Source organism: Lynx rufus, unplaced genomic scaffold (assembly GCF_022079265.1).
Source record: "Lynx rufus isolate CCGP_SWC_20201006 ecotype Redwood Valley unplaced genomic scaffold, mLynRuf1.p SCAF_16, whole genome shotgun sequence".
Taxonomy (NCBI): Eukaryota; Metazoa; Chordata; class Mammalia; order Carnivora; family Felidae; genus Lynx; species Lynx rufus.
In genome coordinates this window covers 13,745,310-13,766,990 of record NW_025814830.1, presented here as the reverse complement: position 1 = coordinate 13,766,990, position 21,681 = coordinate 13,745,310, and the positions used below count along the sequence as shown (strand labels likewise).

General features: G+C 52.1%; 3 protein-coding genes across 5 annotated transcripts; 1 reads left to right on the top strand and 2 right to left on the bottom strand.

The window, feature by feature from the left end:
• Positions 1-3,665: 3,665 nt before the first annotated feature.
• NFKBID (NFKB inhibitor delta) lies at positions 3,666-8,970 on the bottom strand. Its single transcript, XM_047078212.1, has 9 exons — positions 8,734-8,970; positions 8,308-8,498; positions 8,120-8,225; positions 7,876-8,022; positions 7,709-7,760; positions 7,477-7,625; positions 5,480-5,596; positions 4,967-5,131; positions 3,666-4,333 (listed from the first exon to the last, which is right to left on the bottom strand). Exons 1-9 carry the CDS (start codon positions 8,737-8,739, stop codon positions 4,280-4,282), a joined length of 987 nt encoding a protein of 328 aa, XP_046934168.1. The 5' UTR covers positions 8,740-8,970; the 3' UTR covers positions 3,666-4,279.
• Positions 8,971-12,498: 3,528 nt separating this feature from the next.
• HCST (hematopoietic cell signal transducer) lies at positions 12,499-14,073 on the top strand. Of its 2 annotated transcripts, none has more exons than XM_047079187.1 (4): positions 12,499-12,677; positions 13,070-13,093; positions 13,560-13,691; positions 13,923-14,073. In XM_047079187.1, the coding sequence occupies exons 1-4, from the start codon at positions 12,635-12,637 to the stop codon at positions 13,958-13,960; spliced, it is 237 nt and encodes a 78-aa protein (XP_046935143.1). In that variant the 5' UTR covers positions 12,499-12,634; the 3' UTR covers positions 13,961-14,073. The 2 variants fall into 2 exon arrangements, with proteins under 2 accessions (XP_046935143.1, XP_046935142.1); XM_047079186.1 differs by having other exon boundaries at positions 12,519-12,677; positions 13,920-14,073.
• Positions 14,074-14,759: 686 nt separating this feature from the next.
• On the bottom strand, positions 14,760-17,454 carry TYROBP (transmembrane immune signaling adaptor TYROBP). Of its 2 annotated transcripts, none has more exons than XM_047078211.1 (5): positions 17,306-17,454; positions 16,892-16,918; positions 16,607-16,741; positions 16,391-16,434; positions 14,760-14,991 (listed from the first exon to the last, which is right to left on the bottom strand). In XM_047078211.1, the coding sequence occupies exons 1-5, from the start codon at positions 17,364-17,366 to the stop codon at positions 14,926-14,928; spliced, it is 333 nt and encodes a 110-aa protein (XP_046934167.1). In that variant the 5' UTR covers positions 17,367-17,454; the 3' UTR covers positions 14,760-14,925. The 2 variants fall into 2 exon arrangements, with proteins under 2 accessions (XP_046934167.1, XP_046934166.1); XM_047078210.1 differs by having other exon boundaries at positions 16,391-16,437; positions 17,306-17,452.
• Positions 17,455-21,681: the final 4,227 nt, after the last annotated feature.

Below are 21,681 nucleotides of genomic sequence, written 5' to 3'. Positions count from 1 at the left end.
CCATTTTGTAACACTGGAGTTAACCCTCTACATATGCTGTTACCTGTCCCAAAAGGGTTGTTACGGGGATTAAAAGGGTTGATATTTGTGGAGACTTAGAAATGTGCCTGCCATTTCACAACCACTTCACAAGTATTTGTTAAATAAATTTTAAAACAGTGTGGCAGCAAATACTCATGGCACTCCCTCTGTGCTGAGTACGGCTCCAAGAGCTTTTTTTTTTTTTAAGTAGGCCCCATGCCCAACGCGTGGTTTGAGCCAACTACTCTGAGCTCAAGAATCGTGTGCTCTACCGACTGAGCCAGCCAGGCACCCCTGCTCTGAGAGCTTTTTACATACACTGACACACTTAATCATTACTTCGATCCCATAAAGGAGGTATTATGATTATTCATTCCCATTTATAGATTAAGAAATGGATATAAGAAGTCATATCACATGTCCACGGTCACTATATAGGAATGGTCAGAGCTAGAGATTCAACCCAGGCAACCTCACCCCAGCACCCATATTCTTGGCCATTTTGCTAACCAGCTGTCTGGTAATTTGAGGCAGTTCAAGCTGTACACTGCAAAATTCCAAGTCATACCATTCACTATGGATTTGCATTTTTACCACAACTTCCCAGCAGGTGGCAGTAATATGCCATGTTCTAATGTCCGCACACAATTTTCTGACATATGGCCTAGGGAGGGAGCATCTATTTCTTTCTCTCTTTCTTTTTAACGTTTATTTTGAGAGAGAGAGAAAGCCTGAGTCAGGAAGGGGCAGAGAGCGGGAGAGAGAAGGAGAGAATCCTAAGCAGGCTCCACACTGCCAGTGCAGAGCCCAACAAGGGTCTCGAACCCACCAACCATGAGATCATGTTGGACACTTAACTGACGAAGCCACCCAGGCGCCTGGGAGCATCTGTTTCTAATTTTCCCAAGGGCCTTTGAGCTCACAATGTCTCTTACAATACATGCATGTAAATACAGGTCATGTATATTAAATACAGACCTAGTAGACATTGTGAGGGAGATGCCTACATGATGCAAGTTGGATACAATGCCACAGCTTCATTAGAGAACCCAGTTTGCGACGTCATTCTGATTTCGGTTTTAGCTTCAGTTGTACTGAGACAACTGTAGCAGAAACCTATAACTAGCACCACAGGTAGGGGAAAAAGTTGCTTTTGTGTGTTTTCACAGATAAGTGTGATCAACAGGCTAACAATGGGTAAGGAGCTCCAAGCAGATGGAACAGGAAATGAAAGGCCGTTTTGCTCACTACGCTCAGTGTATGATTCCTTAATGTTTACATATTAATGGCAATACTTAGGGTAATTTTAAAACACTTATTGAAATTCCAGCAGGAAGAATAACTTTGCTATTGTTTGCTTGACGCTGCCCTCTTTTCCCATTGAAAACAATTTGTTAATTTTTCTTTTAATACAGTTTCTTAGAGACATAATTTTATCATGTTAATGTGTGTGTGTGTGTGTGCACGTGCATGTATGTGTTGATACATGTTGGGATATACATCTTCTTTTTAGATTTTTAAAAAATATTTTTGAGAGAAAGAACGAGTTGAGGAGGGGCAGAGAGGGAGGGGAACAGAACATTTGAAGCGGGCTCTGCACTGAGAGCAGAGAGGTAAGGTGGGTCTCAAACTCACGAACCTTGATATCATGACCTGAAGTCAGACCTTAACTGAGCCACTCCGGTGCCCTGGGATATGCATCTTATATGTCAATAGAATCTAAGATGCCATCGGGGCGCCTGGGTGGCGCAGTCGGTTAAGCGTCCGACTTCAGCCAGGTCACGATCTCGCGGTCCGTGAGTTCGAGCCCCATGTCAGGCTCTGGGCTGATGGCTCGGAGCCTGGAGCCTGTTTCCGATTCTGTGTCTCCCTCTCTCTCTGCCCCTCCCCCGTTCATGCTCTGTCTCTCTCTGTCCCATAAATAAACTTTGAAAAAAGAAAATTAAAAAAAAAAAAAAAGAATCTAAGATGCCATCAATGGTAAGAATTGTCTTTAAGTACCACAAGGGGAAAAAAACACAGAAATTTTTTTTAAAGTTTTGTGTTTTTTTTTAATTTTTGAGAGACAGAGAGAGAGAGAGCAGGGGAGGAGCAGAGAGAGAGGGAGAGAGAATCCCAAGCAGACTCCACACTGTCAGCATGGAGCCCAATGTGGGGTTCGAACTCACAAACCATGAGATTACGACCTGAGCTGAAAGCAAGAGTCAGACGCTTACCCGAGCCACCCAGGCATCCCAAAATACAGAAATTAAGCCACGCTATGACTGTAAGATTAACTCCAGTTAAATTGTTCGAATCTATGACATAACATTCCCATGAATTCTTCATGGGTCAGCTGCCACTACGTGCATATACAGGAAAGCAATGCATGCTGGTACAGAGAGGTGATGTGGCCTCTGAAACTCCACCTCTCAGTTTCAAGCCCTCGTGTGGTTCCCCCTCCCCAGACTCTGGGCTTGGCCACGTGAATGACTTTGACCAAGGTGATGTCAGCAAGCACGATGCAAGCAAGCGCTTGTTCTCTTGGAACCGCCGTGTGAAGAGATCCGCCCACCTTCCTGGGGAGACCACACGGACAAAGAGATGCTCGGCCCACACCCAGTGGTTCCGGCCATCTCAACTGAGCTATCAGACACGTGAGTGAAGTTGGCCAGCCTAATCAGGCCTCTAGCTGACTGTGGCCACATGAGTGACCAAAGCAGGATAGGACTGTCCAGTAGAGCCCAGCCCAGATTGCAGACTCATGAGCAAATAGTGATGGTTGTTCTAAGCCTCAAGTTTCGGGGTAGAGACAGTAGTACATGCCCCGAAGCGTGCTTGGTTTGTTGTCCTTGAGAGGCTCTGAGCAGTGGGGGGCTATGATGGGTCAGAGGGCTTTCAGAGGGGGAGGGGCTCTTTGAGTGATGAGACTCAGATGAAGTCCGGAGCAGAGGCTGTTGGGGCAATTACGAGAAGGGGGCATTATGGAGGTCTTCTCTCTAGTTTGGGTTTCTCCAGAAGCAGGATTTGAGGACAACTTATTGGTAGGGGAGGTGGGATATGACACAGAAAAGGGAAAGCAGTCGAGAAAGAGTATGTTATCAAGCCAGAACCAGTGCGGGGCTTGGAGCTTGATTCTGTTGGGAAACTGAGAGCCTGTACAGAACACATACTTCCCCATTATCCTCACAGAGAGGTGAGGGATCTGGAGTATGTATGTATGTGTGTATTTTAAAGAGGAGGAGCAAATGGGGGAGAGGGACAGAGAGAGAGAATCTTAAGCAGGCTCCACACTCAGGGCGGAGCCCGACATGGGGCTCAATCCCACAACCCTGGCATCATGACCTGAACCGAAATCAAGAGTCACACACTCAACAGACTGAGCCACCAAGGCGCCCCAGGACCTGGAGTAGTTCTATGCCATCTCCTTCTGAAAGGAGGGCTGTTAGATGGGAAGCAGTATAAACTCACTGGCATTTAAGGTTGCCGTGCTCACAGCCAGGACAGAGCAGGTCAGACCACCAGATGTTGATACCGTAAGGGTGACAGTAGCACCCACAGTGTCTGCTACAAACCCCCCAGGCACCTTCATCCAAACATGCCTACCCAGCCGAGCACCACAGCCACTCCCCTGCACCAATGCCTCCAGAGATTAAGACAGACAGTTGAGTCCAAATTGAGTTTAATAAGGAGTTCCACATCGGGGAGGGATTCAATGGAAATGGGGAGACTGGGGACAGGGGGGTCCAGCCAGTGGAGTTCTGAATTAGAAAGCGTATGACCTAGGGAACTCACATCTAGAAGAGTCCTTCCTATGTCTCAGAGGTAAGGACCTGAATGGTGTGGGTCCTGGGGAGGTTTGGGGGGTCATCTTAGGAGCTCTACTGGGTGGCACTGGGAGCTATTTGGGGGTACTCCAAGTACTGTGTAGGGAAATCACATCTGGGGTTCTAGGTGTGAACGGTCGAGTAGGGGAGGGGGCCCCAAAAGATCCCAATGGGGAAAGGGCTAGGGGTCCAGGTGTTTCACAGAAACAATCAAGGGGCCTCGATTTCACAGAAATCATCAAGAGGGCTCCTTGTAGGTGGGAGAGGGGTATTACACCACCCCAAATATTGGGGATTGTTTACACCCCCGCAGCCATTTTGGGGTTTTAATGTAAGACCCCAATGGCAGGACATTCCACATACATTATCACGGATTTGCAACATTAGCATACGCTGGCTGTCCCACAGGACGGTGGGGACTGGAAAATCAGTCCAGGTTCTGGGTTTGAGTCCTAAGAGGACAGGCCTGGGGGTGCCACACGGCTCCTTTTCAACAGCTGCCGGAGCTGCAGACAAGACAAGGCAGAGGAAGAGAAGTTAGGGAGGTTGGAAGGAGAGGTGGGGGACACAAACACTGTGAAGTTGGGGGTTAAAGTGGAGAAGCAGAGTAAGATCAACTGGGTTTGCAGGTCAGAGGTTCAGAGTCAAGATTTAGGGTTAGGGACGAAGGTTCAAACACTGAGAAAAGGTTCAGGAGCCAGAACTGGGGATGGAAGGAAAGCTGGGGCGTGTTCCCACCTTGGGGTTACCACTGAGGACTGGGAGTCAAAGAGTAGAGGCAAGGGATCAGACGTCACATTTAGGGGTCAGAAGTCCCACTCTGACATCAGGGCTGGGGCAGGGCGTTGGAGGTCAAACTTGAGAATCAAAGGTTACACCCTGACGTCATGATTCAGGGGTAGAAGTAGAGGCCATACTCTGAGGTCAAGGTTGAAAGGAGAGGTTAGGAGGAGTCACCAATACCAGGTATGAAATCCAACACTGGGGTCAGAGATCATATTTTCAAGTCAGGGTTGGATAGGGATCAAAGTCACCTTCTGAGATTAAAATCACCCTCTAAAGTCATGAATGAGTAGCGTCAGGCGTTCACCCTGTTAAGTCAGAGGCCACTCTACGGTCAGGGTGGGCTCAGTGCTCACCCCTTCGGGGCCCGGCCCGGGCCGCAGCAGGTGGACAGGCTGCTCGTTCTCCAGGTTTCGCAGTGTTGGATCTGCCCCAGCTGCCAGCAGGCGCCGCACGATGGCCTCCTGGGGTGGCCCAGGGGGCAGGGCGGCCGCCATGTGGAGGGCTGTGTTCCCATGGGCCTGGAGACAGTGAGGGGAGGACTGATAAGGATTCAGACTCAGCTGGCCTGGACCCTCAACAGGTACCCTTCATATTCCACATTCTGCCACACCCAAGTCCCACACTCCCGCCTTCACATCCATGTCCCACATGCCCCCAGTGACATCCCAGAATCCCCTCTACAATCACATTCCACACACCCCTCTATGTCCTATGCATTCCCCCAATTACATCCACATCCTATACAGTCCCCTCCCATGCTCCGTACATTGTCCCCTCCATAGCCATAGCCCACAGGACTCCCAACATCCCACTGCCCCTCTCTGTCATATCTCACACAACCTGCACATGCCAGCCTAGGCCCCTACCTTCATGTTGACAAAGGCCCGCAAGTCTCCCCGTGGCAGCTCCAGCAGCAGCTGAACCAGGGTGGGATTGGCAGCCTGCACGGCCAGATGCAGAACCGTCTTATTGCTCTTGATTTCCTACAGAGAAGGGAACAGCAGAGGTCAGGCCAGTCCTCACACCCAGGGTCCCTCCCATGGAACCCAAGAGCCTTTAGACACCTTGTCTCCCCTTTACAAGCACCCAGGGGTGCCTTATACAGTTATAGGTGTTGTGCACCATACAAGAGTACCACGTTTAAGGGGGTGCCTTTCACATCGAACACATCCCAGAACTATACATTTATTATGACAATTTTCCAGCCCAAGTGACTCTGGGTGAGCAGCTGCCTGGCCACTCCACATTCTAAGAGGCACAGTAAAATGTACCTGCATCCCACATGGACAGTCTTTACCTATAAGGATGGGACCTGAGCAGCATCAATCAGGAGCCTAAGCAAGCCTATATCCACTTCTATACTGAGTTGTTCTCTTCATACTTTGGAGCAAATAAATGCATTTTCCAGGGTGAAACCTTATTATGTACCCTTAAAGAGTTTGTAATGATAACGGACATGAAAAAATATGTGTTTAGGAATGCCTGGGTGGCTCAGTTGGTAAAGCATCCGGTGCCTCTCTCTCCTCAGGTCATGATCTCACAGTTCATGCGATCAAGTCCCGAGTCAGGCTCTACACTGACAGCAAGGAGCCTGTTTGGGATTCATTCTCTCTCTCTCTGCCCCTTCCCTGCACATGCATGCACGTGCGTGCACACACACTCTCTCTCAAAATAAATAAGCCTTAAAAATTAAAAAAAATATATGTTTGTTTATACAAGTCAAAATAACCTAGCTGGCTCACCAAATATATTATGAAGAGAAGAAAAGGAGATGGAGGGAGAAGCTCTAAATTAAGAGGGACCTTAAAAGTCTTATTATGGCAATATGTGGGCTTTATCTGGATCCTAGTTTTTGTAATGAAAAAAAATAAATATCCATTTAGAGTCAATCAGAAATTTGAACACGGCCAGGAAATTTGGTATTTTGAGATTAATTTTTTTAAGGTGGAATAATTGTACTGAGGTTAAAAGAGTTCTTAACTTTAAAGACACAAATATTTATGGATAAAAAATGCTCGGGTTTGCTCTAAAATAACATAGGGATGCATGGGTGGCTCAGTCGGTTAGGCATCCGACTCTTGATTTCAGCTCAGGTCAGGATCTCACAGTTCATGGGACCCAGCCCCACATCGGGCCCTGTGCTGACATGGCAGAGCCCATTTGGGATTCTCCCTCTCCCTCTCTCTCTCTGCCCCTCTCTTACTCACTCTCTCTCTCCCAAAATAAACAAACACTAAAAATTTTTTTCTAAATAAAATAATATAGGCAAGTGAGGGAATGGATGGGGCAGGACTGGCTACTAGTTGCTGATTATTGATGTTGGGTACGGGGAGTTCACTATACCATTTTCTGTATTTTATCTGTGTTCAAAATTCCTTAACTAAAAAACAAAACTAAATAATAAGTGGATGTTTAATTCTCTCAGCCAGCCTGTGAAGAAGCTACTATCAGAGGAAGGAGAATAATATATTTATGAAGAGGTGGATTCTGGCGTCAGACCACCTGGGTTCTAATCCCTTCTCTGATACTCACAAGCTGTAAGATTTTTGACACTGTGCCTCAGTTTTTCTTACCAGTGAAACAGAAAAAGTGATAATAGCACACATGTCAAAGGATGTTTGTGGACTCAATTAGCTAATCCATGAAACGCAGTACTAGATGAATAGTAGGTGCTGGATAAATATAAGCTAAGATCAGTAATGTTACTCTTAGGGGCACAGAAAAATGAAGTCATAGGCTCAAGTTCACATAGCTGGGAAGAGACAAAGCCAGCATTTGTCTGAAGCCCCTGGACATCCAGGTGACCCGCCCCACACCATCCAGGTGACCCACCCTCCTAGGGGCGGCCCACTGCCCAGCTCACCTGGCTGGTGTGATCAGCACCCATGTGCAGCAACATTTGGACACAAGCCAGCCTGTCTCGGGCCTGGGTACTCAGCACCCGGGAACATAGGTCAGGTGGGTGCATAGCAACATTGAGGGCCAGGATGGCCGTGTGGAGAGGGGTGAGGCCTGCAGAATGGAGACAGTGAGGGCTCTGTGTCTGAAGCACCCACCCCACCTGCCACACCTGCCCTGCTCACCACCCAACTCACCCTCAAAGTCTCTGGCTTCTAGGTCAACCTGAACCCCGGAGTTAATCACAGCCTGAGTAGGAGAAGGCAGAGTGCTGGATTAGAGTCTCCCTGGGCCTCCTAGCCCCGGAAGCCATGATTTGAGCAACCAGTCCATCCCATCCACCCCCCTGGTCAGCGGGCCATACCGAGAGGACTCCTGGGAGCCCATAGGTAGCGGCCACATGCAAGACAGAACGTCCCCGATGATCAGTGGCATTGGGCTCTGCTCCCAGGTTCAGTAGATCCTCCACAATCAGGGGCTGGTTGGCGGCGGCAGCCACCAGGAGAGGGGTCTGCAAGACATAAGAAGGTCAGTCTGGGGCCCCCGTCTGAAATCCAGGCCCCAGACCTTCTGCCTTCAATCCAGGAGTCCAGGCCCCTGGCCCTCACCTTGCCCTTATGCTCACGAATGTCCAGATGTCTGTACATTTGGAGCATCTCAGCTGCAGCATATGCTGCCCAGCGCAAGCCACGAGCCGCAAACAGGTGCAGGAGCCTGAGGACAGGTAGGGGGACACCAGTGAGCACAGCACCCCAGCTAAGCCAGGAGCATGCAGACTGCGATCCCCTATACTCACGTGTCTCCCTCCTCATCCTGGGCCAGCAGCCGTTGTGGCCCCAAAGCCAGCATGTGAGCACGGGCTGTGTCCAGAGATGGTCCGGTGGTCACGGGAGGCATCTGTGGGGGTCCTGAGGGGAGTCCAGAACCTCTCCAGGATCCTGCCTGTGGCAGGGAAGGTTCTGCATAAAGCCGGGTATCCAGGGGGTCCTGAAGGGTGCATGTGGTGGGAAGAGCCAATCAGCTGAGCATTCTCTCTTCCTAACATATATACATACACATACAGAGTGCCAGGTACAGTGGCTGGGTGTCCCATCTGTACCAAGTGACCTTGGACCTCTGGGCCTCAGTGTTGCCCATCTGAAGAATAGGACCTTAATCCAGCATGAGGGCAACTGGGGATTTTAGGGGCCCTTCAGTATCCTGTTCCCACTCTGTATCTCACCTCCATCCCCACAGAAAATGGACACTGGCGCCCTGGGTCGGAGGGTGGGTAGAAGTCGGGAGTCAGGAAACCTTCAGCAGCAGAAGCAGGGTAAGAGTAGGGGCTGTCTGTGTAGGCAGCATGCGTGTTGGGGTCCCAGTCTGGAAAGCCTGTGGTGGGGGCCAGGCTGCCAAGTCCAGAACCCACAGTCTCCTGGTGTACTGGCAAGCGAGAATGGCCTGTGTGTGAGAGGAGGAGCAGGGGCAGGCCTGGTTACCAGAGTCAGGGAAGTCATCAAGGCTGGAGGACCTGTGTGAGAGCCCGGAACCTCCCAAGGTGCTGGGAGCTAGTCCTCGTCCGTGTGGGACACCAAAGGGCTGGGACCCCGATCCAGGACGCCGAGGGGTTGGAAGCTTGGACTTCTGAAACCTGGACTCCTGGGACACTGTGGGGCTGAGGGCCTAGACTCCCGGAGCAACAGAAGGCTGGGAGCCTGGGCGCCTGCAACACGGAAGGGCTACGTACATAGATTACAGGGCTCCAAAGAATCTGGGAGATCAAACTGCCACTGGGTCCCAGCAAGAGAAGGTCTGACTCCTACGCTCCCAAAAGTCCTAAGATTTGGAATGTTTGAGTCCCTGAAGAAAGCTGGGGCTGTGAGCTGAGGGAAGCAGATGATTTTCCAGACTTACCTGCCTCACTCTCATTCACAGATGGGGTCAGGGACTGGGCCAGAGGAGGTGGAAACTGTCCCTGTAGAGGCAGAGACAAAAAGGAACAAGGGAGAATTTATATGACCGATCCCTCAGCATCCATTCCCCCACCCACAGCGTATCTAAGTCAGGACTAGCCTTTCATCCGTTCTGAGGGCCCAGCAGGCCATCAAGTCCTTGCCCAATGGGGCAGAGCCTCATAAGAGTTGTAGTTCACAAGGCTCCATGGGCCTTACCGGTACCCCACCAGCATCAGGCTGCTGCTGACGGCGCCTCTGTTCCTCCAGGAGCTTCTTCACTGTTTGTGAAGGGCAGTGGCTGCGTTCACCCCGGCTCACTACGGCGGGGGGCAGGGGGGGTGGGGAGGAAGAGATGGAGGGAAATAATTAGGGGTCTTTAAGTCACCCAACCACGCGGGGGAGTGGTTTTGGGCTCCCTGCCTCGCCCTCCTGCACGGAAAAACTGGCACATTGACTCCGCCTGCGAACTCCAAAGCCAATCTTAGCTTTCAGGTGCAGCATCCGCCTCCGCCGCCGCTGTTTCCTTCCCTTTGCTTCGCACTTTCCCCTCTGACCCAACTTTCCACCAGCGTCGTGGAAACTGAGGAAGGGGGAGGAGGGCGCTCCTCTGCAGCACCTCCCCCCAACTTCCGTGAAAAATCCCAGCCCCCAGATCTCCCATTCCCGAGGCCTCGGGGGTCTCTGGGAATCACTCCCTGAGACGCATGCACATCTAGGTTCTCAACATCTCTGCCCTAGAAGCTGACACACTTTCCTCTGGAAACCAGGCGTCCGAGTCCCCAGCCCCTCTCCCCAAGGAACCACGAATCAATAGCCCCTAGCTCATCTGGGTTCCAGAAGTCCAGACCCCATTCCCCCTTGAGACCTAACAGTCCAGGCCCCATTTTGCGGGAGTCCGAGAGCCTAGCACCCGTTTCCCCAAGACCCAGGAGTCCGGGCCCTCAGCCTCTTCCTCTCTAGCACCTGGGAGTCCCAGTTTGCAGAAGCCTGGTCCACACCACCCCGGAAGTCCGGGCGTTCAACGCTCACCCTTCAGAGCCCGGATTCCGGAGGAGGAAGGGTTAAGCGGGGGAGGGCAGACTCGGAAACAGCCCAGCCGCGACGCGCTGACGTCACGGCTCTCACGCAAGGGAATCTTCCAACCACCCCTTCCACGCCTGGCCGCGCTCAGCAGGTGTCCCGCTGAGAGGCGGGGCGCTTGGCCAAGCGTGGAGCGCGTGGAATCCCCGCACGTGGGGAATTCCCGAGCAGCCCAGGGACCCAGGGCTGGTGGAGACTCGGGAATTCCCGGGGTGGGGGGTAGGGTCAAGGCCTGCGTGGACCCCTGCGGCCAGGCGCCGGATCTTACCCCCGCGGACCCGTGGCTGATTTTTAAACAACCACGCCCCCTCCCCCAGGACTCAACCTAGCCCCTTTCTACACTCCTTCCCAGCCCCGTCCTCCCACAGCACCCAGGGGTCGGGCCTCCAGCCCCTTCACCTCCGGGACCCGGGATTCCGAACCTCCAATCCCCTACCGCCCAGGACCCAGGAGTCCAGAGTCCCAGCCGCTCCTCCATCACCACCCAGATGCCCGGGCCTCCTGGCCCCTCCAAACACCAAGTACCCTGACTCTCAGCACCCAGGCCTGATCCTCCCAGCTCCGTCTCTGGCATCCTCAAGAGCCGGACTCCCAGCCCCTCGCTCCCTCAAGGGGCCGAGCGTGTCTCACCTCCCCACCCCACCCCCATTACCTCGGGGATTCCGTGGCGCGGATTGCGGGCCCCCAGGGCCGCGGCCTCGGCGCTGCGCCAGCCTCGCTCTTTCCCGCGGAGCCGCCGCCGGGTCCCCGATCTAGGGTTGGTGCCCCGCGAGTTTTTAAACTGGGGTTCTAGCACCGCCCGGTCATGGGTAGGGCCCCGCCCACAGGCCTGGGAGTCCCCGTGTCGCGCTCTAGCAAGCCGAGTCTCTGAATGGGCGGGGCTGACGCTGCGAGCCAGACTCCTGAGTCTCCCAGGAAAGAGGCAGCTGGGGGCCCCATCTTAGGTCTGAAGGAGAAGTGGGCCTAGAACAGCCGAGTCCTGAAGGAGGAGAGCACTGAGGGCCTAGACTTCTGTGGCTCTATCCAAGGGGGTGATGGAGGTTTCGATTTCTGGGCCCTGGGCTGAGAGGGGACAGTATTACTGTGTCCTGGGGAAGAGGGGACTGGGGTCCCGGTCCCCAGGGAGGGAAGATCTGTTGGTAAGAGCGACCATAGGTGGGCTCAAATTTCTCCCTTTCCCCCACATCACCTTCTTTTTCAGAGGGCAGTTCTCATTTATTCATCATCATTAAAAATGATTTATTACTGCAAGAGAGGTACTTTGCTGGGCGCTGTGGTATAGCTGTGAACTAAGCAGCCAGGAATTCCCAGCCCTCAAGCCAACTGACATTCCAGGGGAGGCTCATTCTCGGTTCCCATCTCAGTGATCATGTTAATCATTTCTCCCAGGCTCTCAAGGCTTCTGCTCTCCTGGTTCTCCTCCCTCACATGCTGTTGCTTCCCTGGCTGTTTCCGCCTCTTCACCCATTCTTGGGGGCCAGGGGCACTCCTCTGTCTGTACTCACTTCCTTGGTGACCTCATCCAGTCTCGTGGCTTTAAATACCATCCATAAGCCATCAGCCTGAAAATTTACATTTCCAGACCAGATTTATCCCCTGAATTCATAGATGCAGCTGTGGTCATTCAGTTCCACGAGGAATCTGTCAGGCATTTCCAACTCAGTGTCCCCAGACCTTGACACTTTCCCGTAAACCTGCTTCCCCTCATTTGCCATCTCTGTCAAAGGATGCCCCAACTTTTCAGTTGCTCAGTCCAGAAGTTTTGGTCTTCCTGAATCCTTCTGTCTCTCACACGCCCATACCTACATGGTTAACAAATTTTGTTGGTTCTACTTCCAGAATCTTTCCATCTCTCCAGTGCCCACAACGTGGTCCATCTGTCACCTCCCACCTGGACAAACATAGCAGCCTCCCTGGTCTCTGACCCTACCCCCAAAGGCAGTCACAGGGACTCACCACTTCTACCCCTCCCACACACACAGGAAGCAGGTGGCCTTGTCACCAGCAGGGTGATATCCGCTATTGCTTGCTTCTCTAACTCCCCCACTGTTCCTCAGGACTTCTCTGGACCAAAGCCTTTTGCCAGACCCCTTCTAGCCCCTACCCACCATGGCCCCTTCCAGTGACATCCTGTTTCTGCTTTTGCTCCCAGGTGAAGCCAGTGGCTATGGGGGGTGGCAGGCACGGTATTTATGAAAAGGGTGGCTCAGGTGGCATCTGAAGGGAGGGGTGCTGAGCAGATCCTCACAGTACCCCTTCCTTCCTCGAGATCCATTTGGCTTCAGAGGCTGGTTCTCTGGGGAGAGAAACGGAGTCTGGAGCCTCTGCCTGTTAATCGCCCCATCTCCCTGCTGGGTCTGTCTCTACTTCTTCTTCTTCTGATTTCCTATCTCTGTGTGTCTTTGGGAGCTCCCCTTCCCATCTGGCCTCTTTCTCATCTGCTCCCTCTGGAATGGAGGTTGCTTCTCAGGACACCACCTTTCCCTGCACCCTGTTTTGGGAACCACCTCTCCCTGCTGACCCGCCTTCCCTCTCTTTTCACAGTGGCTGCGGCTCTGACAACCCCAGGTGAGAAATCAGCACTCCTTCCCTTTTGCCATGGCCCTTCAGGTACTGCTTCTGTCCCTAAAGTGTGGCCTGAGGGTCCTGGAACACCCCAGGTCACCACCTCACCTCTCACCCCCAAATCAGAGCCCCCAGAGGACCTGCAGCCCTCTCTGGGTCCCCGTATCACTGCTCTCATCACCAAATTGAAGCCCCAGGGACTCAGCCACCCCCCCAGCCTTCTTTGGGAGTACCCACTAGGCCCGAAGCACCACCCATGTCTCTCTGTGCTGGGACACCCCCACCTGTCTCCAGTCCTCCACCTCCCCTTTCATCCCCCAAGTCAAACCCAGAGAATCTCAGACACCCGCCCCCCCACCCCCCACACCCCAGGGACTTCCTCTGTCCCATATGCCCAAAGTGCAGTCCTGAGGGTCTGGAACCCCCTCCCCCCACCTCAATCCCCTTCTGTCTGGGCGCCACCCACCAGGTTCCTGTTCCGGATGTGGGCCCCCCTCCCTGCCGATGCTGGTAGGCCTCATGGCCGCCGATTTGGTGGTGTCGCTGCTGATCATTGCCGTGGTGTTTGTGTGTGCTTGCCCCCGCCGCAGGCCCACCCAAGGTGAGGGCAGAGACAGGATGGGGCCCGGAGGGGCTGATGGCCCTAGGGAGGGGGTCCCCAGGGAGGTGTCCCCCAGGGAAGCCCTGGAGGATATGCTGGGGAAACCCTGGGGGTGGTGCATGGGGGAACTCCTGAGGAAACCCCTGAGGCAGGGGGTCCCCAGGAAGGTGGAGACGTGGGTGGCTGGTAGGTGGTCAGGCCTCATGCTTTCTCTCCCCCCACCCCCAGAAGATGACAAAATCTACATGAACATGCCTGGCAGGGGCTGACCCCCTTGTAAGTGACACCTTTGACTTCTGACCCTCTCATCCTGCATTGTGCGTGGTGGCACAGGATACCCACTCCCGACTTGGGTTGGAATAAAGCAACTGAAATACCTCTAGTTCTGTTTGTTTGTTTGTTCGTTTGTTTGTTTGTTTTTTAAGATGTTTTGGGGGGGCGCCTGGGTGGCTCCATCAGTTAAGCGTCTGACTCTTGACTTTGGCTCAGATCATAATCACGTGGTTGGTGAGATGGAGCCCCGCGTCTGCACTGACAGCTCAGCACCTGCCTGGGATTCTCGGTCTCCCTCTGTCTGCCCCTCTCCCACACTCTCTCTCTCAAAAATAAATAAATAAACATTAAAAAAAAAAAAGATTGTAAGGGCGCCTGGGTGTGGGTGGCTCAGTCGGTTAAGCATCCAACTTTGGCTCAGGTCACGGTCTCGTGGTTCGTGGGTTCAAGCCCCGTGTGCTGACAGCTCGGAGTCTGGAGCCTACTTCAGATTCTGTGTCTCCCTCTCTACCCCTCCCCTGCTCACGCTCTATCTCTCTCTGTGTCTCAAAAATAAATATTAAAAAAATTTTAAAAAACAATTTAAGTCATCTCCACAGCCGATGTGGGGCTTGAACTTACAACCCTGAGATCAAGAGTTGCATGCTCTTCCAACTGAGCCAGCCAGGTGCTCCAAAACACCTCCAGTTCTAAGTCTTCCTCAAAGAACCCCAGGGTCCCCAGAGGTTCCCTCCCTCCCAGGAACTTCACATATCCCCTGCTCCTTCAGCCCAGAGATCTGGAATAACTCAATAGTGTTTTTGTGTGCCATGTTTATTTGGGAGCAGTGGTGGAGAAAAGTCTGACATCTCAGGGAGAGCACTCTGGATCTGTATCTCGGTGGGAGGAGGAATAAGGTGCTGGGTAGGCATCAGGAATGACTGGATCCAGGCATCAGGTTGTTGACTGCTGTGGTTTGGGCTCATTTGTAATATGGCCTCTGTGTGTTGAGGTCACTGTAGACATCTGACCTCTGACCTTGGAGCTCCTAATGGGAGGGACAGGGTGGGAACCATTAGTGGAAGAGGTACACTGAATAAACTTAAAACAAAATTCAGCCTTCTCCCAGTGGCCTGTAAAGCTCCTAGCAGCTTCGTCCGCCTTGCAGCCATGGAAGAGATCTGGATTTTAATCAAGTGCATTCAGTCTTTCCTTTCCTGCTCTGCCTCACCATCATGTCCCAGCCTCAGGGCCTTTGTGTGTGCTGTTCTCTCTGCCTAGAACACAGGTTTCCTAGATATTCCCATGGATGGTTCCTTCTCCACCTGCAAGTCTCAGCTCATGTCACTTCCTCAGAGAAGCACTTCTTGATATACCCCATCTCATTTCTCCCCTCCACACGCACACCCCAGTCACTGCCACACCAGCTTTATTTCCCTCATGATACTTCCCCCAATGATATTATGTTAATTTGTTTCAAGTCCATCTCTCCAACTAGTACGTAAACTGTTGCTGTGTAGGTGCTCAACAAATTCTACCAAAGGATAAATAAATTAGAATAACGCTTTCCCCCAAAATTTCACCGCCCCCGGTAACTGAAAATCTCCTTCATTCTTCTGGACCTCATGGAGCCAAACTCAAGATTCTTACACCTTACAAAAAGACTTTTTAATCCACAAGGGAAGCAGAGCAAAGCTGGCTGCAGGTAAGTAAGAGATTTCATAGAACGAGGCTCACAATTGACGGGGAGGTTTATGGTCCAAAGAGACAGACTTCAAACTGAATCCCTGAAATCATATGCAAACGACTGGTCTGGGAGCACACCTCGATGGGAAGGGGTCTGTTCAGCTTCCATTAGATTCTCACAGGAGCCCATGACCCCCAAAACGGTTGAGAAGGACATTGACAGAGAGGCAAGAGAAGGAGAGATGCCTCTGTCTGCATGGTGGTTCTTAAGAAGGGTTTCAAGGGTACTTGTGCCGCCCCTAGATTATATGTACAATTTTGTAAATTTTTGTGTGGCTTTTCTGAGGAATCTCTAGCTTTCATCAGCTTCTCAAAGCGATACAGGATCCCTCCTTCCAAAAAATTCTAAAACTCCTCTCTTCAGAGTTACTGAATTAGAGCTGAATTATATCCTCTTGCCCTTCTAAAAGCTTCTCCCAGAAATCATTCTGTCCTGAACAATTCAGTGCCTGCCTGAAGGTTAAGGCCTGCATTTGCCCTTGCAAAGGTAAAGCCATCCCTGGGTTTTCTCACACATTTTAAGCTGTGCATAAGGTCATGATTGATCACTGAAAGCCCTTGTGGACAGATCATGAAAACCCCGTTAGTCTTTGAGGGTTTGAAATGTTGCTGAGAAAGTGGCTTTAGGGTCTAGGTCCTAAAGGGACTGGGGAGGTGTTTAGGACAGACATGCACAGGGTAGGAGAAGCTGGGTTTCTCACCTGATATGGCGACTCTGTCTCCGTAATGCGCTGTTTCCTGGTCACTGCTGGGGGATGGGGAGTAGTGCAGGGTGCAGAGACAGTTAAGGTGGTGAATCAGGACAATTTTGTCCCTCCATCAATGTCCCTTTGGATGGTTGTGACTTGGGAGCTTACCCCTCCCTGCCAGGCAAGTCCTCAGAGGGGCCCAGGCTCTCCCCTGCCGTCCCCACTCACCGTCCACAGCCCCTCGCCCCCGAGGGAACAGCCGGCCCAGGGAGTACACAGCCAGGGCGATGAGGAGGGTCAGTACCAGGTCCCCCAGCACGATCCCCGCCAGCACACCGGGACTCACCACGGAGCAATTGCATTCTGAGAATGTGGCACAGGGGTTGTGGGGGCGGTCAGTGGGAGTTGGGAATTGGGAGGAGGTGTCAGCAGGGGTAGGTTTGGAAAGACTGGGGAACAGAGACGGGGAAGTCTTTGGGAGGCAGGGAGGGGAATTGCAGGGTCTAGGCCTACCGTTCTGTGCCTGGGCAGGGCTAAAACCTGAGGAGAGAAAAAGAAGGTAAACTGAGGCCTGGGGCTGTGACTGCAGGGTGGGCACAGAAGCTGGGGAGGCTGGGTCCTGATAGCTAGGAGATAAGAGTGGAGAACGATGTCTGGTGGGACCTGTGGGTCAGCGTCAAGGCCCCTGGACTGTATTACTTTTACCCTGACCTGCCCTGTTGCAACACCGTTAGAGTCCCCCCACCCCCGCTTCTGCCAGAGGCCAGATCTTGGGGGCCCAGGCTCTGGGAGAGACCCACAAGTTTTGGGGAGCTGGGGATCTGCTTCCCTCCACCTCCCTTTTGATTCTCCTTCTACCCTGCTCTCTGCTCTGCTCCAAGCTGAGCCCAGGGACGGGGGAGGCAGTTGCAGAAGCCCCCAACTCACCACCCACAGTCAGGAGGAGAGGCAGGAATAGGAGCCTGTTGGAAGGTCCAAGGACCCCCATGACGCAGGTGACGCTGCTGGACACCAGAGTTCAAGGGCCGGTGGGATATGGTGTAGCGTCCAACCAAGTGAAGGAGGAAGTCTGAGGTGGGTGGTGGCAGGAGGGAGGAGGGGACAAGACAGGAGGAGGGACAGAGACAGATAACGCCAGAAAGAATCAGGCCAAGACGCTCCAGGGGCCATGCTATAGCCCCTAACTACCGGAACGTAAAAGGAAATGTGCCAACCCACCCCCACTCAGGGGTCAGCCATCGGTGTAACGGGAGAGTCAGTAGCTATGATTGGCGTCAGCATTGCCTCTTCCTGGCTGGGCAGCCTTGAACAAGCCATTCAACCTCTCTGGTCCTCAGTTTCCTTATCTGTAAAATGAGGAGTAAAATAGTACCTATTTTGTAGGGGTTTATGGGGATGGAATGAATTAATGTTTCTAGAACAGGGTCCCACACTTGTCAGCTTTTTATAAGCATCAGCTATAATTATTTGATACTCAGAGCCTTGTGATGTTTACAGGATATTAAAAGAGAGCCATCAGGATATGGGCACTAATGAGCCGCAGGCTCTCTGTCCTAAGTGTTAACTCATTTAACCCCCACAGCACCCTTCTGAGGTAGATGCTCTTATCCCCATTTTACAGAAAGGTAAAGACACTTGCCCAAGGTCACACAGGAAATAAAGGTGATAGTGAAATACAGGACCCAGGGACAGATATTTGACCCTTAGAAGAGAAAGAAAAAAAGAACCAAGACGAAAGAAAGATAAGGAAGGAGAAAGAGATGGCGAGGCTGAGAAAGAGAGAGAGAGAGAGAGAGAGAGAGAGAGGCAGGCAGTGACACCAAAACACACAGCACGGACACAGGATTGAGCGTTTGGGGTGAGGCAAGTGGGGGGACAACATGGTGACCACTGGGCCAGGCTGGGCTGCCCCACCAAATGAGGAAGTAGCTGGAAGTGAGGACAGAGGGAGGGCACCCAGGGGGAGACAGGGACTTCTAGGCCCCTACAGGAGCCTGAGCTGGGACTGGCTAGGAGGAACCTGAGGTTAAGGCACTGGGGGATGGGCCAGCGGCAGGAAGCCCCCCTCCCCCATCCAGGCGTCACACCCCGCAGCTCCCTGGGCCTGGGCTTAGGAGAGAAAAGGGGAACCTGGATGCTGGTCATGGGACAGGCTCCGAGTGGCCCTTTGTGGTGGGGGGATTTGGAAGCCAGAGGAGGGTCAGGGCCCAGTCCGAGGGAGCACCGGCTGCTAACAGCCTCCATCGCCCAGGCCTGGCCAAGTCTCCAACACCCCCACCCCTACCACCGCCAGGTCTGGAGTGAGCACGGAGAGAAGAGGCGAGCTGTGGAGGCCCTTCCAGCAGCACACTAGGCCTCAAGGTGGCTGAAGCTGAGCGAGCCGTGGTCTCAGTCAGCGACCACAGGAAGCTCTCAGCCTGGAGGGTCTTGAATCCGGCGTTTGTGGGCTCCCTCTGGCTGGGCAGGGGGAGCACACCGCAGGGGGCAGGGACCAAAGCAGGGGCCAGGCTGCCGCTACAGTCCAAAATATTGAGAGGATTTTGTGACGTCTACCGGAATAATGCCCGCGTGGCACCCTGTACGTGCTCAGTGAATATTCAGCACTATCCTCATCATTGCAGTTATCGTCATCAGTACTTCAAGTCTCCAGTTCTGGGCTCCCCTTGATGAAAGTCCTCCCTCCACCCCTCAAACTCAGCCCCGCAATCCGGTCCTCCCGGCTCCAGCCGGGCCTGAGCCGTCCCCGGAATCCAGTCTGACGGCGCGCTCATGCACCATCCAATCAAGCAGCTGCGGCGCTTGGGCTGGTGCTGGGTTCGAGTCCCAGAGCCTCCCCTTTCCACTGCTGAGATGTGGGGAAGTCCGAGCTCTCCCAAGGGAACTGAGTTAGTGGCAGATATTTGTGGGAGGTGGGGTAGAGGCTCTTTACCAACCAGAAGTGAAGTATTTCAATATTTTAGCATCTCGTATGATCGCACCGGTACGGACCGCAGGATGCTGGCCGGGGCTGGTCGGGCTGGGCTCTCATGGGTGGGCGAACCATTGAGTGAAAGAAGGCTGTGATGGGGGGCGCCCAGCTGACTGCGAGCCACCCTCACAGGGTGCCAGACTCCAGGAAGTGGGGCTGTTTCGCCCTCCCTTGAGATCTGTAAAATGTCTCAATGTCTCCTGGCAGAAGCCCAAGAGGTGGGCAAGGCCCAGACTGACTTGGCCAGAAAGCAGGCAATGTGTCTAGCCTGTAACAAGCTTGCCTCTGTGGAAGATACAACCCCTCCTCGCTCTCCTTGCTTCCACTTTTGCCCCCTACAGCCCATCCTCCCCATAACAACCAGAGGAAACTTGTAAAAAAAAAATTTTTAAATGTTTATTTATTTTTGAGGCAATGCAAAAGACAGAGTGCAAGCAGCGGAGGGGCAGACAGAGGGAGACACAGAATCCGAAGCGGGCTCCGGGCTCTGAGCTGTCGGCCCAGAGCCCGACGTGGGGCTCGAACTCACAAACCGTGAGACCATGACCTGAGCCCAAGTCAGACACCCAACCGACTGAGCCACTCAGGCGCCCCGGAGGAAGCTTTTTTGAAAAGGCAGAGAACCAGTTTTGTAAATGGCCAAAATATTAGAACAGATAATGTCACAGAAGAAGGGATGTGAATGGCCCATAAGCCTGTGAAAAAGCGTCCAACATCATTAGTCATTAGGGAAACACAAATTAAAACCACAATGAAATACCACTACACATCCGCTGAAATGACTAAAATTAAAAAGACTGACCCTTGGGCGCCTGGGTGGCTCAGTCGGTTAAGCGTCCAACTTCAGCTCAGGTCATGATCTTGCGGTCTGTGAGTTCGAGCCCCGCGTCAGGCTCTGTGCTGACAGCTTGGAACCTGGAGCCTGCTTCGGATTCTGTGTCTCCGTCTCTCTCTGCCCCTCCCCCACTTGTGCTCTGTCTCTCTCTATCAAAAATAAATAAAATGTAAAAAAAATTTTTTTTTTAATTAAAAAATAAACAAAATAAAAAGACTGACCCTCTCAAGTGTCAGCAGAGATGTGGAGCAACTGGAAATCTCACACTGCTGGTGGAAATCAAAAAATAGAAACCTTATAAAGGTAAATATTGACCTACGCGGAGACCCAGCAATTCCACAGAAGCAGGCATTTACCCAGGAGAAATAAAAGCATATATTTACATCAAGACCTGCCTATCTTTCTGTCCTCCCCTTCTCCCCCTCTTTTCCTCCCTTCCGCGACTCCAGCTACACTGGCCTTCTTGTTTCTTGTATAAGTCAAGTGCACTCTCACCTCAGGGCCTTTATACCTGCTGTTCCCTCTGCCTATGATGGTTTTCCCAAAGTCCATGTAGAACTGGCCACTTCTGGTCTTTCAGCTCTCAGCTCGAATGTTACACCCTCCCAGAGACCTCTCCCGCTCAAGTCACCCACCACCATCAATTTCATTTTCTTCCTGTATTTATCATACCTGAAATTCTCTGATTTATGTGTTCCCATTTTACTGTCTGCCACTTCCTCTAGAATAGAAATTCCATGAGAACAGGAACCTTTCTGCCGTGCTCACCGTTGTATTCTCAGCACATGAAGTAGATGCCCAGGAATTTTTTTAAAAGTTTATTTTATTTATTTAAATAAATAAAGTTTATTTATTTATGCAGAGCTTGATCTCGCAAACCTGTGAGATCATGACCTGAGCTGAAATCAAGAGTCGGATGCTTAACCGACTAAGCCACCCAGGCTCCCCAGAAAATATTCTTTCAATATTGGACTAAATGGCCACCAGGAACAGGTTGGATTAAACGTGGCTCCTCATGTCTGCATCATGCTCTAAGGGTATCCCAGACATGCCCCCTGTTTCTTCTTGAATTAATCACTTGGCAGATAAGAATGCTAGGGTTCCCCCGATATCCTCCTGTTCCTTCTTCCACAAAATTTTTAGCAAGGCATCTGCCCACTAAACTAAAAACTGTATTTCCTGGCCTCCTTTGCATTTAGAGTGGCCATATAACTTTATTCTGACCAACGGGTAGCATGGGAAGTAAAGCGGCGATTTAAAAGGCAGAGCCTTTGTGGAGGAATGCACGCTACACTTCTCCTTGACTTTCTCATTTGCTGGAATTGGAATGTGAGAAACTTGGAACAAGTGGATGAGGACAACATGACAAAAATGAAAGAGTAAGAAGATAGAAGAATCCTCAGTGCTCATCACCTTGGAAGAGCCACACCAACCCCAGACTCTTACGTAAGGGAGAAATTTCTACCTTGTTTAAGACACTTGTGGTAGGTAGTCTCCAAA